The sequence below is a fragment of the Phoxinus phoxinus genome (assembly GCF_949152265.1).
Source record: "Phoxinus phoxinus genome assembly, chromosome: 8".
Lineage (NCBI taxonomy): Eukaryota > Metazoa > Chordata > Actinopteri > Cypriniformes > Leuciscidae > Phoxinus > Phoxinus phoxinus.
Window position 1 is genome coordinate 13,728,088 of NC_136883.1, and position 17,127 is coordinate 13,745,214.

At 41.4% G+C, this 17,127-nt stretch overlaps 1 protein-coding gene across 10 annotated transcripts in view; it reads left to right on the plus strand.

Annotated features, from left to right (window-relative positions):
- Positions 1-8,661: 8,661 nt before the first annotated feature.
- Positions 8,662-17,127, plus strand: part of mthfsd (methenyltetrahydrofolate synthetase domain containing) — an 89,722-nt gene continuing 81,256 nt past the window's right edge. For 8 of the 10 annotated variants that reach the window (XM_079621862.1, XM_079621861.1, XM_079621855.1 and 5 more), the window contains exons 1-2: positions 8,727-8,854; positions 8,943-9,046. In XM_079621862.1, the coding sequence (XP_079477988.1) occupies positions 8,827-8,854; positions 8,943-9,046 (132 nt within the window). In that variant the 5' untranslated portion in view covers positions 8,727-8,826. Of the gene's footprint in view, positions 8,855-8,942; positions 9,047-17,127 lie in introns of all 10 variants that reach the window. The other 2 variants (XM_079621863.1, XM_079621857.1) reach the window with 2 other exon arrangements.

A 17,127-nucleotide genomic window follows, 5' to 3' on the forward strand; every position in this document is an offset into this window, starting at 1 on the left:
GTTACATTTGAGGTCGACATATATTTCTCTTGGTTGTTTAGTTGCCTTAACTTTATATTGCGGCGAAACTTTCAGGAGCTAAATGTTTGACGACGAGCAGTTAATATAGGGATGAGTCACGATCTTTGAATAGGCCTATTCTATTAGTTGATTTAATTATAGAATATCCAATAGGTTGTGCGGTTATTGTCTAAAAAAATCACCATGTTTTCGGTGCTGATGCGGTAGTGACGCATTCATGTAACCAGAGGGTGACACGTTGCTGCCAATAACACACCTATATTATATTATAGGAGCGATATTATATCTGAGAACCAGACTCAGGCCGGCCACAATGGGGCTACTAACAGTAGGCTGGCACCATCACGACGGACTCTCTCAAGAACTCCCGGGAGCAGAGCGATCGGGGTAAATGCGTAAAGATGCAGCCTCGACCACGTCTGTACCATGGCATCCAACTAGCTAGGCTGGATGTGTGAGGAAGAACCACAGTGCACGACGGACTCTCTCAAGAACTCCCGGGAGCAGAGCGATCGGGGTAAATGCGTAAAGATGCAGCCTCGACCACGTCTGTACCATGGCATCCAACTAGCTAGGCTGGATGTGTGAGGAAGAACCACAGTGGTCAGTGTGTCAAACAGGTCCACTTCCACTGGGCCGAACCTCTCGCATATCAACTCCACCACGTTGGGGTAAAGTCTCCATTCCCCTGGCCTCAGCCCCTGCCTCGACAGGATATCTGCTCCTCGGTTCTGGTCCCCTGGACAATCCATTGCTCTGAGAGAACACAATTTCCCTTGGGACCAGAGGAGAATCTGATGCGCCAGTCTGCATAGAGGGCGCGATCTCAGACCCCCTTGATGGTTTAAATAGGACACCACTGACATGTTGTCTGTTCTCACAAGAACGTGGTGACCTTTGAGGTCTGGGAGGAAGCTCCTCCGAGCACCGGAAGACCGCCAACATCTCTAGGCAGTTTACGTGCCAGGAAGAATGCTGGCCCTGCCACAGACCTCTTGTAAAGCGGCCGCCCGTGACCGTGACGTGACCGTGCCCCAGCCAGTGAGGGATGCGTCTGTTGAAACGGCTTTCCGGCGACAAGACGCTCCCAACACAGGTCCTTAGGACAGAAACCAAGGTTTATTCCACATTGATAGGGAACGAAGGCATCTGCGCGTAACCCTTATTATGTGGAGCAGATTTCCCCTTAGAGAAAACCCCTTGGTTTTCAAACACCATTGTAGGGCCCTCATGTGCAGCAGGCCGAAGGGTATCCTGGTGGACGCTGCTGCCATGAGCCCTGACACTCTTTGAAACTGTTTCACAGTGATGGCTTGGCCTAGTTTTATCCTGGTAGGAGACAAGTGTGCCCGCATCGTCACCGAGTCCCACACCACTCCCAGGAACATGGTTCTCTGGGCTGGTACCAACACACTCTTTTTCGTGTTGAGTCTCAACCTCAAGCTCTGAATATGGTCGAGGACGACATCTCGATGCCGAACTGCCAGATCTCGACCCTGGGCCATAATGAGCCAGTTGTCGATGTAGTTTAGCACACGGATGCCCTGGAGCCTCAGCGGGGCCAGAGCTGCATCCATGCACTTGGTGAATGTGCGAGGGGAGAGTGCTAGGCCGAATAGAAGATACTGGTACACTTTGCCCCCAAAAGCGAACATCAGGAACTTCCTGTGAGAGGGAAGGATGGAGACGTGGAAGTAAGCGTCCTTCAGATCTATCGTGACAAACCAGTCCTTGGACCTGATTTGGTTCACGATAATGGAAATGGTGAGCATCTTGAGCCTGAACCTCCTCAGAGACCGATTCAGATGCCTTAGATCTAGAATAGGACGTAACCCTCCATCCTTCTTTGGAACTATGAAGTACCGGCTGTAGAACCCGGACTCCCTGTCTGGTGGAGGAACATACTCTATGGCCTCCTTTGCCAGCAGCAAGTGAACTTCCTGTTCTAACACTCAACCCTGCTCTGGGTCAACTCCAGTCCAAACCACCCCGTTGAACTTCGGTGGGCGAACATGGAACTGACGAGAGAGTGGACCTGGATTGCTCTCTCTCGTGGGGGACGGCCCTCAGGGGTCCCATAGGAATTAGGACCTCTTTCCCTTCGCCTTCCTGGACAGTTCTCAAATACGCCTTCTCAGGAGGCTGCGGGTGGGAGTGCCGTCTAGAGTACCAAGCTCTTTGAGAGGGAGCTCTAGAGGTGACACTATCCTTTTGGCCCTGCCGGTATGTGGAGTTTGATGACGGCTGAGGCTGCCCACCGGCGGCAGTCTTCCTGGACCTCGAGCGGCGAGGGATATATTGCCTGAAAGCTGCGCTCTGTTTCTTTGCTTCCTGGAACCTGTCGACGACCGTATTAACCGCGTCGCCGAACTGGCCAGTCGTTGAAACAGGGGCGTAAAGAAGGAAGGCCCGATCTTTCTCTTTAATACCAGAAAGATTGAGCCACAGATGCCTCTCCGTGGTTTCCAGAGCTGCCATGGAGAAGCCAATGGCACGGGCCATCTCCTTGGTAACCTGGAGAGACAGGTCTGTGGCTCTGCGCAATTCGGCAATATCATCTGGGTTTGGACCCTCGCCTTCTTTGAGGTTCCTTAACATGTCGGCCTGGTACGCCTGCAAAAGAGCCATGGTGTGCAGACTCACACCAGCCCGACCTGCCGCCATATGCTCTGCCCACTAAGCCAGATGTCATGCGACAGGGCTTAGAAGGCAGCGCCGGGGCATTAAGAGATGATGCTGCGTCAGGGGCTAAATAGCTGCTAAGGTTCTCCGACATGCGGCGTCATCCCATAGCTGTTCTCCTTAACCCCCACGATGTTACTATAATCTAACACCGGGAGATTAGACAGGCGCGTTGAAAATGGCCTCTTCCATGACTTACACAACTAACTGTGTTAGTCTGGAAAGAACGGTAAAGCCCGGCGTGGAGGCTGTGATTTGTGTTGCAGAAAGCGCTCATCAAGCTTACTTGCAGCTCACGCTTCTTGTCTCTATTGCGGCCAACTAATATTCAACTTGGCCACAACACGCGTCACAACCTCCACGAGCTCCTCATATTTTACAGGTGCAGATTGAGATGGCACAATATGTGGTAACTGTTCATTAAAATCCCCTTCTATGGCGCTGAGCACGTCTAAGCACTTCCTCGGAATCAGACAGCTGCAGCACGGGATCCTCGACCCGAGCGGAAGAAGCCGCGGGGCGGGGTTCCGCACGGGGGAGGAGGGAATCTAAGCTATCAGACGAGGATCGAGAAAGTGCCGAAGCAGTCTCGATCGTGTCTGCTAGCTCTCGATCTGAGCCGCCACGCCGCCTCGGCGGACGTGGGACCCGAACCACGGGGAGCGCTAGCCTGGCCGGCTTCATTAAATATAGCCAGGCCGGAGCACAGCACTCTGATGGGTAGTGCTTCACAGTGGCCGCAAGGAGCCCCCTCGAGGGCTGCCCGGACGTGTTGTGCTCCCAAACAGTAAACACACATCCCGTGTGTGTCCCCACCCGTAATATAACGAGGGCAGGGGTGCACACAGTGATGAAACGGCTCGTTTCCCATCTCTTTTGGATATATATATATATATAAGACAAACAACACCAAATAGACGTTTCACACAACAGAGAGTGCTTGCTGAAGAGCGAAAGCTAACGCTGTGGTGTGACGGCGTCCCTTTGTAGCTTCCGGGTGTGCCGTCACACTCTACGTCACATGTGTCAATTACAAGGCCCGCGGGCCAAACACGGCCCGCCACGACTTTTAATCAGGCTTGCAAACAAATTCTGGTGATCAATTTAATCTGGTGATTAAATTAATTAATTTAAATAAAATTTAATTTAAATACGCGACTGTGACAATTACAACACTGAGACGCAGGTGGTGCTGTCGCGCTTCACTCAACTCTTTAATTTTATCAGAGAATAGGGCAATAAGTAAGGAATAATTGATGACAGGCCGTTGAATTATTAGCAGATGAATGCTGTTATTAGTAATATATAAGGGGCGCTAGGTACTAGTCCCAATCAATATTTTAAAATGACAAAATTGTCCCCACCAATATTTACTCCTTTTTCCTGCATAGAGAATTACGAGGCGCCCGCCTCCGTCAAATTTGGTTCCGCCTCTCGACAAAACTTGGATAGATAGTCACATGCTCAGATACACTTTTCCCACCGTGACGGTTCTGTTGGGTTCCTGTGTCGCTTCATGAGGCACACGCGCGCGTTCTCTTGCTCTCTCTTCCTCTCAGCCGTGCACGCGCTACGCGGTTTGGAGCACAGTCTCTGTCTCGCGGGCGCGCTCGGTATAGATTCCGGGAGATTTAAACATTATGTAACCATTGTATCCAAATATTCATTCAAAATCACTTAAGTGTGTTAATGCTGCATATTTATATGATGCGTTGACGCGTTTCCACAGCGCATGGGAACGTCTGCCAATTCCTCCAACTGCGTTAAACGTAGCCTACTTTGAATTATTGAAAATTATACTTTTAACATTTAAAGACAGACGTTTTCAAATTCCAAAGCTTGTAGAAGGTTCCTATTGGCAATACTGACTTAGGCTACAGCTTTCCTTGTAGCCTTGAGTAAATTAACTTGTCTAAGAAAATTATACATAAAACATAAATATCAGTTGAGCCTATTTTTACTTTATTCACTGACACAGACGAAAATGAAAAAACTATCAGTCAAAGTTCAGCTTTAGGAGGGGAAGAAATAGGGCAAGATAAGGAGACGGAGAGAAAAAAAAATGATGGAGATGAGGAGAGAGCAGGTATTGACAAATAATCTAATGTCCACTGACATGGTTTTAAAGCTATTTCTTATCCATTTTTTTGGCTTTCAGAAGTCTTAAATTGCACATATGTAGGTCAGAAAAAATCCCAAATTTCTCGGGGGAGCATGCCTCCAAACCCCCCTAACTACCTCACATGTTTTGTTTAACTGACAGTTGGCATCATGCCCAGTGCATGTTTCCTTTCAAGATAAAGTTATCTAATCAAAAAGTAAGAGCAACCAAAATAAGCCAAATTATACAATATCAGATACCATTTGTTGTCTATCTACCTACCATGTGGTATTTATATCTATCATTTGTTGACTATTTTGCTTCATCAACCAGTTTTTATGAAATTAAAAGTTTTTAAAAGTACTGTTTTAAAGTACTATTTATGCAGTTATGCTGGTCAGAGACCCTACATCTGTGAGATCATGCATCTCACTCACATTTCTTGTTTTGATAAAGATAAAGAAAAGCCTCATGTGACACAAATAGGGTGAATTGCTCTAATGTGGGAAATTTTTTGCACTTCAGACTTCTGACATATTGTGATGTGTAACCAAAACATTAAATCCACACCTAATGCCATTTTAAAAACCCCAGTATGTTTCCTAATCAAATCAAAGGAGAAAATTCAAATAACCCATTCATAAGAGAAATGATAGACATATTAGTGCTCTTATAGCAAGTCGTCTGAGACAATCTGCAGCTTTCCTAATGTGGGACAATTGTGTTCCCAATATGGGACACTGAAAAATCTATGATAAAAAGACCAAAAAATCACATTGATACATGTAGAATAGTCTCAGCTGAGGGACCCCACCATCCTCAACAATCTGCCTATACTCCTCTATGGCTCCTTTCATCCTGTCCTGCCTCCACTGATTAAGTTTCTTTCTCTTATCCTTTCCCTGTTTCTGCCTCTCTTTCTGCGTCCGACAATCAGTCCCTGTCTTTCTCACCTTTGCCATTGTGATCTGAAATACATTTCATTGAATAATCAGATACATATCAAAATACAGGTGATGGTTTTCCTGCTGGACATCACTGCCTGACGCACCTCCTCCAGTGCCTTTTGAACTGGTGTGCCGTGACACCTCACTGAACACTTCCGTGGGCCTGAACGGGTCATCAGCTGGGGACCACCACTCATTGACGTTTCGCTCCTTTAACCCCAGTACGCCTCGTGGTGGCGGAGCGATGGCAGGGATCTCTCCCTGCCACCCCCTGCTGATGCCCTAGGTGTTTGCCCCCCAACTCTTCTCCTTCCTCCTTAGCCACAGCCAGAAGCTGCCTTTCTCTGCCTCCTCTGCCAACTCTTTCATGGCTTTCCGATGCCTCGCTCCTGTGCATCCCATGTCGCGGAGTAGGCGAGCGGATGAGGAACCTACAAAGCCCCTACACCCCACTTCCACAGGGCAGATAACGGCTTTCCAGCCCGCCTCCCTGCTCTCTGCCGCCAGATCTTCCTCAAGCGGAAGGTCTGCTGTTCGCCTCCTTTCTGCATGACTCTAACACCTCTGCCAGCTTCTTCAGTACTTGGTCATGTCGCCACCTGTAGCGGCCTTGGGACAATGCTGTCGTGCAGCCCGACAGGATGTGCTGGAGGCTTGTGTTGCTGGTATTACAAAGGGAACAGGTCTCTTCGGCACCAAACCATTGGTGGAGGTTTCGGGGACAAGGCAAGGTGTCATAGGTTGCTAGCTTGGGGGATCTTCCATAGGTCGGACCATGACATGGACCTGTCAGTGAGACCTTCCCATGCCGTCCATCGTCCTTGCCGGCCCTGGGACACCGCTTTGATGTTAAGGCGTTCATACTCAGCTCTAGCCACTTCCGCCACCACCAAGGCTTTTCGGTCTTCTTTGGAAGCCTTTGACCAGAACAAGGGATTATCGCCCCTCCCAAGGCCTGCCCGACCCTCCTGAACTCTGCCGACCACCTCGCGGTGCTTCAGCCTGCCGATTGCCATGTCGACCTCTTCTTGGGCTTTCCACTTTCTTCCCGTTTTTATCTGGGTGCCCGCTACTTTCACTGAATCGTCAGTGGATTCCCTCAGCTCCAGCACCAACCGAGCCTTCTCTTGCTTGTATCCCACACTGATGGATCGCAGTGGTAGTTGTAGCGTGTTCCTCCCGAAGAGGCCTACCTCTGAGAAGCATCTTGGTAGTCCCAGCCACTTTCTGATGAACGAGTTTGCCAGCCCGTCCATCAAAATAAAGTGGAATGGCTTTATTGGTTTTCTACTGCGTTTTTAAATTCAGAGCTATTTTTTATTTGAAGTCAGCTATCTACCTTTTACACACACACACACACACACACACACACACACACACACACACACACACACACACACACACACACACACACACACACACACACGTATACGCATGCACACATACACACAAAAAAGAGCCTTCAAACCGCCCTCCAAGAATAAAAAAATTCACATGACTGTAAAAATCTGCATTAACAGTATTCTAATATTGCATTACAAGACTAAAACCATGTAAATAACCATGTTTGTCCCACAAACCATGCCCCACCACACATTTTTGACTCATTGAAGTACTGTCCCACATTAGGCTGATCATGCTGTCCCGGATTTGGAAACCACATTTACTAATGTGGGACACTAGGAAATTTGATAAAAATATAAAATATATAGTTTATACACACAAAGTTACACTATTTTTTGATGGAAAAACATTTCATAAGCATATTAGGCTAAACAGTAGCAGGATTGTTTTCTTTAAAATGTATTTAACTCCTTAACATCAAATTTGTTAAAACTCTATGTCACTAACATTCGGATGGTCTTCACTCAAAGTGCCTCCTGTTTGATGATTGCTCCACCCTCAAATATGATTGGACATTTGATAGGTCATGTGATTTTGATAACATGACACCACAGCTTTGTCTAACCAATAGTTTCACTGTCATTCATGTATTTATGTGGGATCTACAAACACTAGACCTTAGGTGTTAGGCAGTGTCCCACATTATGGCAATTCACCATATGTTTTGTGAAATATGTAAAAATGTGTTTACAACTCAAAATTAAAAAATAAAACCTTGTTTTGATAATGTGGTTTAATAAATTGAGAGTTTTTTATACAGTTACTAATACACTTATATTTCAATATATGAAAAATCCTCTAAAAATATGTCCGGCCCCTGATTTTATTCACAAGCCTCAGCATGGCCCTTATTGAGTTTGAATTTGACACCCCTGGGCTACACAGTGAAGACACAGAATTAAACATAAAACAGCCCTCATAATAACCACAAATACACTTACATTTCTATAAATCAGTTTTATGAATGAATGGCTTGCTCTAACTGTTGCTCTTGTCTCCGTCAACAACATGCGCTTGCACCCCCTGCTGGGTAGGTTGATTAACAGCAGATGGAGATTATGCTCAGTAATCTACTGCTTTTCCGGCAGTTCCTGGATGTCAATGTTGAATTTACTGTCGAATTTGAACCACTGAATTTGTCGAAGCGAATTTGTAAAGCGAAATAAAATGGTCCGAAAATTGCCTGTTGAATATTATAGGTTGTATTTTTAAACAGTTTTAATATTTTGGAAGTGAAATATGAAAGGTGAATATAGATTATTGAAAATGTGTTTGAAATGTTATGAATTGAAATATTCACAGCTTAAATATACAACCATGTTGAATTTCAGCCCATAAAAATGCAAGCCCTAAAAATACAATGCATTAAAATGCATGCATTGCTTAATTTTTTCAAGTAGTGCAATTCAACAGGCTTTTTTATTTCAAAAAAACATTTGGCATTATTTTACTTCCATCGGTTTGGAAGTAAGAGTACATTTAATGAATTCTCAGCACTTAAAGGGCGAGGCTGAGTTTGTAAATAAAAATAAATTTGGATGGCTAAAAAAAACGAAACGCTCTTTGTCTTCCTAGAGACACCGTTGTTGAGAGCGCATGTGAAATGTGTTACCATAAAGTCAAAAGGCATCTTGTTTTCGTCATTTGTACAATTTAAATAAAGACCTCATAATGGAGTCCAGCATACAAATGAATCAAGGTTTGTTCTGTTTCTTTGAGTTGTATAATTTATTTGACTTCAAGTTTGTCTTTAAATTGTAGTTTTTGTGTTATGTTTTAACGAATAGGGGATACTAAATGGAGCATTCGCCATAAAGTGTGGAACTACATCGAGGAGAAAAACCTGGCCAGGTTTCCTCGACCTGTGCACAACAGAATTCCAAATTTTAAGGTATCTTCAAGATGTCAACGGGTATGGCGTTATTTTAATGACAAATGTCGCGAGCGAGCTCGAATCTCCCCGCTTGCACGCGGATTTCCTTCTATGATTTCCTTTGCTCTTGCACAAAACTGGACGCGCGCTCTCCAATATTGACAGTAGCTTGAGTTATGATACAGATGTGAATCTGTAAAATGTGTAACAGCCTCATTTTTATATCGTAAAATTTGAATATTCTGACTGTTTGAGTTTTATTCAAATTAACCGATTTGATCTTCCATAGCCACATACAGATAATAACCACAGTTAAAACCACTTATGTAGCACCTCAATACCATGATAAAATGGTTTCTATGGTATTTTTATGAAAAACAAGCAGACTAAATACATTGTGTAAATTCACAAACGCTATAGTTTAGTCACACAAAATGTTTTAATTATATTATATTCCATTAATCCTTTAATACATTTAATATAAAATTCAATATGAATATCCCACGTTTCTGCCACAATACCGTGGTGCAGTTAGTGTTACTACAGTAAATCCATGGTAAATGATGGCGATTTGTAGATTGAAAAGCCTTCTGACTGTATCAGAAGGCCAAGGGCGTAGGTTTGATTTTGAGATCGGTGGGGACATCCCCAGAAGCAGAGGAATCAGGAAATTAATAGGATAATGTGTTTAGGTTTTTGTCTATATTGACCTTAACAATACATTAATTTATTAATTCTGTAATGTTACAGATAACTAATAAAGACAAGGAGGCAGTTTAACAGAGACTTAACTTTACTCCGCTCATAGTGCAATGCAATAGTGTAATGCTGTCTTGTCCCTTGCTTTTTTTCTTTAAGCCAAACACATGTCTGTATCTTTCATTAAAGGGATATAGTTCACCCAAAAAATTTAAATTATTTACTCACCCTCAAACAGTTTCAGTCCTGTATGAATTTCTTTCTTCTGCTGAACACAAAATATTTTGATGAACGTCGATAACCATACAGTTGATGGACCCCATTGACTTCCATAGTAGGAAAAAAATATATATCGAAGTCAATGGCTACCATCAACGGTTTGGTTACCGACCTTCTTCAAAATATCTTCTTTTGTGTTCAGCAGACAAAAGAAACTGGTTTGAAACAACTTGAGAGTGAGTAAATGATGTCAGAATTTTAATTTTTAATTAAAGGAGAACTCTGGTCAATTTTAACATTGTCATTGAGCTAATTTTTTTGTAAATTTGGAGTGCTGTCAATACAGAGAACAACGACAAAAATCGGTGTTGCCTACTCCGTGTTATCCTCTTTTTAAAATTTGCACCCTGTTGACTTCAATGGGGCAAGTTTTAAACCTGCTTTTAGCCTCTTAACATCCTTGTTGTGTCATTACAAGCATGGCCGCATTAACAACAGGGCTAGGCGGGGCTAAAGCCCCGGGGCCCGAGCAAGGAGGGGGCCCGTGATTGGCCGTGGAGCAGATTGACTATCCATCGGTAACGCTGATTGCCAAAGCCTCACCACGCCCCCCACAAATTAGCCCTGTTATTTAGTGATGCTTTACCATAAATTGCATGCATTATCATGGAATCATCACTATCAATCATTATTATTAAAGTAATTGACCATTCGCAAAGACCAGCCTCTTGTGTGTGATAAGCCAGGCTCTCGCTCTCACGAGTCACGCCACACATGTTCTCACGCAGTGAAAAATACATCGCGGGGCACAGACTAGTAGTAGGCTACGCGCTGACAGACGAGAGAGCAGCTTACTTTTGACATGAAACAAAGTCTCAACTTTCAAATATTGTCATTTAAGTAATTTAAACAATACCGTTTTTCAAGTTCAAGTCCAAAGACGTTAACTTTCTACTGACTGCTTTGCTGCCGGACTAAATTTCGGATTCGGCGTTATGATTGGTCAGATCGCCTGTCCATCAAACCCCCGTGGGCGGCAGGGTGAATTGAAACGTCACGTTTGAATTTGGTATATCAAATGCATTTATTCTAAAAGTGTATGATGGAAATGTGTGTTTTTTTATGTGCTTTTTTATACTAAGAATAACAACAATTTGGAATGTAACAATTCCAAATGACAATTCCAAATGACAATTTGGAATGTAAAGAACAACATATTAGGCTATAGTTATCTGTTATATTGGGAAAATACCATATACATAAAAAGAAGTGGGCTCAAAGTAAACCAAATTTTCCACATTTTATAAATGACTTTACATTATATGTACATCTTTCGGAACAAACTAAAAACAAGAAAGAAATGAAAACATGTAATGCTTTGAAAGTACTGGATTTTATGCAAAATGTGTTCTTTCTTTTTTCCCACTAGAAGCTAATGTTAATGTGACATTGTGAATTTGTAATACCGCTTGTTACAACATTCCTTCTTATGTTCATTCAAGCCCTTGTCTGTTCTAGAAAGGATGCAGCAAAGATATTTAATGCTAATGTATGAGACATAGGCCTACGCTGAGTTTCATTCATTTATGAGGTGCGCTCTCTAGTTAACAATGAAAGTGAACGCGGCGCGCGGCTCCTCCATCTCACGGTTATTATATTTTCTGCTATATATTTACCTTGTATTTGTTAAATACATGCAAATAGTTGATGAAACATTTATTAAAATAAGATACAATTGATTTTATACAAAACGAAATTCACTTTAAAGAAAGGCTTTTAACAATGCAATGCAAGTGAACGCGGCGCGCTAGCGCCTCAATGTCACGGTTATTATATTGTCTGCTATATTTGCTTTTTATTTATTAAATACATGCAATTGGTTGATTAAATATTTATTAAAATTAAGATACAATTTATACAAAACGAAATTCACTTTAAAGAAATGCTTTCAACAAAGCAAAACTTAATGAAATGGTAAAAACATGTCTGACGATTTACAAAAACAAAACTAATCTGCACTTTAATGTTAAAAGACGTAAATGTTAATAATTTGGTATACAGTCATAAGAGACTTTCATTTTAATTATTTTATTGCTGTATTTTATTTACATCTAATCGAATTAGGGGTGGGCGATATGGCAAAAATAACATATCACGATTTTTTTCAGGAAAATCACGATTCACGATTTTATCACGATTCCTTTTCATGTTGGTTTTACTATTTTGCAAGTGACTGAGCATCACAGCCAAACTAATGTCCCTATTTTAAAAACAAAGCCTTAGGTAACAAAATATAAAATAAAAAATAATGGCAGACATTTAGGCCAAAGTGGCGAAGATAAAAAATATTTGTCATTGTCTTTGTTATTAAAAATTAAGAACAAAGATACACATACACAACTTAATATACAAATTAAATAAACAGTGCTTTATTTTTTTCAGCTACAGGTGTATTTAACAGCATTGAAGAAAGTAATTAAATGAACAAATATGAAAATAAAACACAACATAGACTTCACTGTATAAATTGTACATTGATTCTTATTAAAGCTACTATTAAAGTTCTCAGTCAAGAAGTGAGGGATTTGCTCTTTGTATTTTGTTGTTTTATTAACAGGGATAGTTCTCCCAAAAATTGTAATTCTCTCAAGCCGCTTTAAACCCGAATAAGTCTCCCTCTTCTGTTGAAAATAAAAGTTATTTGGAGGAATGTGGGTAACCAAACAGTTGATTTAGCCCAGTGACTTCCATAATAGTTTTTTCCCACTATGGTAGTCAATGGGGACCAGCAACCGCCCGGTTAGCCACACTCCTCAAAATATCTTCTTTTGTGTTCAGCACAAGAAATAAATTAATACAGGTTTGGAACAACATTAGAGAGTGAGTAAATAATGACATCATTTTTATTTTTGGGTAACTGTCCCTTTAAGGACAAGCGGCTGCATGTTTACTATTAGGGCTACTGTCACTTTAAGATCTGCGCGCAACGAGTCTACATGCATTTGACAAACAGATTTTTTTCTTCATTTTTTCTATTGTTCTTTCACTTTAGACATAACCAACTTTGTTTATGTAAACCTTGTGTGTATTTGACAGTATTAGCGCAATAAGACTCGAAAGATAACTTAGTCCAGTATCCAGGCGCTGTTAGACAGGCTTTTAGTGCATGCGCGCGTCGGGTGTTTGCGCTCAGAAAAGCGCCCGTTAGAACAGCGCATCAGCAGCGAATGACATGTTTAACCGGCAAAGCTTTAAAGCACATGCAAATAATACATTTTTATGAACTACAGTGTCCCGTTCCTCTGCATTTCATGTGGATATACGTCGCGCTGTACAGTATGTTGAGACGGAGGCGCCAGAACTGCAAACTGATAAAATGGACGATCCTACGATATTTCTTCAAAAGCAGATCGTGGAGACATTTTAATCGTCCACGATCAAAAATCGTAATATCGCACACCCCTAAATCGAATAGAGGATTTTACAAAAAAAATATGTGCATTTTATATGCTGGAATATGCAGAAATATAAGTTAACAGAAAAAGGACTTTGTTTATTTCGTTAAAATATGGTGGACTCTGCAGAAATTGGTTAAATGTTCAACAATTTTCTTCAAGTCTGAGACTGTTGCATTTAATTTAATTTTTGGTTGATAAAATGTGCATAAAGTTAAAATATTGAAACTAATAAAACAAGTTTTAAAAAAAGAGAATGTTTAATTTGATTAAATTTTAGGGGGCCTCCAATAGCTCATAGCCCCGGGGCCCAGTGAGCTCTTAATGCGGCCCTGATTACAAGTGCCCAGCCATGTGAGGGATTCTTTTAGAGTTAACACGGGTGAATCTGACTGCATTAGATGTGAAAGATATGAATACAAATTATGTTATTTCAGCCAGCGCAAATACCTGTATTTACTTCCTGTTTTCAGTCGAAGTCCAAAGTAGTCCATTGTCGAGTTCATGCGCATAGGTTTAGTTACCTATGATCACGGGCGTGAACTCGACAATCGACTACTTAACTCTTGGCATATTTGTTTCACATCAATACTGTCCAGTTTGTCCTGTTGGAAATGACACACAGCAATACTGCCAAGTGTCACTTGTGACCATTGCTCTGAGCCATGGTTTCAGTGTTCTAAGAGCACTGAAACTTCTGAGACTGGGATGATTTGATCAAACAGCCTTCAACAGACCAAGCAAGGTCATTTTTTCATGTTTTATGGGGACTTTCCATAGACATAATGATTTTTATACTGAACAAACTGTGTATTCTACCCCCCTAGACTAACCTTACCAATGACGAAAAACTTTCTGCATTTTTACATTTTCAAAAAACATCACTCAGTCTGATTTATAAGCTGTTTTCCCCAATAACAAAAGAAAAAATCTAGACAAGGATTTCGTATATTGCCATCTTTGTGGGGACATTTTGTCCATATAATGTAGGGTTGCACACAAACACATTCTCTCTCACTCTCTCACAGTCACACACACACACACACACACACACACACACACACACACACACACACACACACACATCAAATCGACGGTGGAGCGCAATGATATATTGTAATATCTGTACCTTTGTCACACCCTAGTCTTATTAAATGTATGCTTCATATTTCATTTTTAATTTCTAAATTTGATCAATAAATGAAATTATTTAGAATAATAAGTCACTATAGGGCTGTTAGGCTACCCTGTGGCTGATCAAATTAAATATTTTACACTGAAAAATAACAATGCATTAAATAATGTTATAAGATTGTTTTAAATATAAGTTAAAGGGGGGGTAAAATACTTAGTTTCAGTCAATCTCATGTTAATCTTGAGTACCTATAGAGTAATAGTGCGTCCTTCATATCTCCAAAAAGTATTTAGTTTCATCATATTTATAAAATAAAAATACAGCTTTCCGATTCTATCCGGAAAAAGCTGAGGTCCTTGATTCTGGGCGTGGGCGGAGCTATAGAGTCAAGCGGGAGCGCGTGATACCGTTGTACTTACATGAATGGGGTGTTTTATCACTGGGACCGCGCCAGGTTTTAATTGCAACCGGTTTGCAAATTCAGCGACGACCTTGTTAATAAAACATTCGTCACTGAAATGACCAGAACACAAAACCGCACTTGCCACACTCCTTTGCTGTCCCGTAAATACAAACTGCATCCACTGTTCCAGTAACACTGGGTTCTTTGGGAAGCTGAACAAGGTAAACTTTCCCTCACATCCCAAAACACACTTTTTTGGAGACATTCTTGACATCAACCATTCCTATTTAGCGCTGATGATGATGATTTCCGGTAGTAGCGCGTCGATATGCGCTTGGGTCTTTCCATAGACAGAGGGTCTTTCTCTCCTCTGGTCGACGTGTGCGTGAACGCGCTTTTCCGAGAGCAATGCTCATATAAGGAGTTCCACTCTGGTCTACGTCATTAGATCTACGATAGAAAAAAACCAGCCGAAACGTGTTGCAACCCGGAAGTATGATTTTCAGCACAGAAATTCTCTGTTATTCGTTCAAAATAACTTTTCAAACTTTGGCCATTATTAGCATGAGAATCCATCTCTTTAACACTGTAAACAACTCTGAATACATGAAACACCATTGTACCCCCCCTTTAATCGTTCGAAAGAATGATAGGCTACTTTTAAACATAACACAAAACCTCCTTTAGGTGTCGCCAGGCGACCGTCTTAATGAGCGAGTCATTGATTAATTAGTTCAAACGAGTCGTTCGAACGACTGAGTAATTCATGAATGACAGATCTTTATGGATTGATCATTGAATCTTTGAGTCAAGCGACTCAGGTAGGTAGTTCGGGGTGGATTGCTTGAATTGTGAGTTCAGTAGCCTATTGTTCTTAAATGAAATCTGACTCCTGCTGCTGATCTTTGCTGCTTAAAAATAAACCGATTACTGCTCTATTCGAGGACAAGAGATGAAAACCAATGCAATATGATGAATGTCCAAAAGATGGCACCGACAGACTGTTTTTAAATGGGGTTGGATAAATATTTTTTGCTTTTAAACTGTGTGTGTGTGTGTGTGTGTGTGTGTGTGCGCGCGTGTGAGATTTTGGTTGGGTGACAGTTGTAGGTTACAGTTTGACAAGAGTTTATAGTTTAACAAAAGCACAATGTGTTTTATTGTGAGTGTACACTAACAACGGGAGTTCCCACGGGACTTCAGCGCGAGACTACAGCTAGCCGTCTAAAACACTATTTAGGTGAATTTAAACAATGTCTAAGTTGCTAAACTCATCTTGTTGTCATGTAAGGACCCTGTTCATGTTGTACAGACATTTTAATTGCATTTTGTGTCTGTTAAGAGGCACAAAAATACTCTTTATGAATATGCCCCCATAACTGCCGTTTTAGCTGAGTGGGAGCTCTGGGCATTAGCGGTAGCAGCTCCGTGTTGCAAGCACCAATCCGGTTCGGTTTTTTTTTCTTCTATAGACAGTACTCACAAAGGTATAACGATCAAGATTAACTTCAAAATTTCCCGGAGTTCTCCTTTAAGGGCCTGAGTGTGCTCGTTGTACCACGGTGTTGGACTATTTTCTTTAATCTTCTTTAAGCGCAACAGAGCAATTGTGTCTAAATTTCTGGAAAAGAGAGAGTTAAACGTTTCTGTTGCAATATCAAGTTCTTCTAAGCTATCCGGGATGCTGAGATGATGAAACTGATTAGAAAGATTATTGGTAAAGCAATCTTTAGTGGCAGAAGTGATAGGTCTAACTAGGGCTGCAAGTTTTTCATTAACCCTTATGTGCTGTTGGGGCTGTTTTCAGCCACTATGGGGTATTTTTGAGTCTTATTTTGGCCATAACTTTTTCCGTGTTTCAGCAAATGGAATGATTTTTGGTGACAAAGCTTATTTTTACACATATTTTAGGAAAATGCTTTGAAAATTTTCAAAAACTTAACAGTACACTCTGGGCAAATTCACTACCCTTTCGTTATGTTCGTGGCTGAAAACAGCCACTACTTTAAACTGCTGTAAAAATTGATCAGATAAATATTTTTTTGCCATTTTTTTTGCATAAATCTATTAATCAACATCAGTCCTGTTCAAAACTACTAAATGTTTTTAAAAAAATCAAGATTTTAACTCTTTAATTGCCAAATTCATAAATTATGTCACTGATTTGGGAGGGAAAAAAACACAAAAT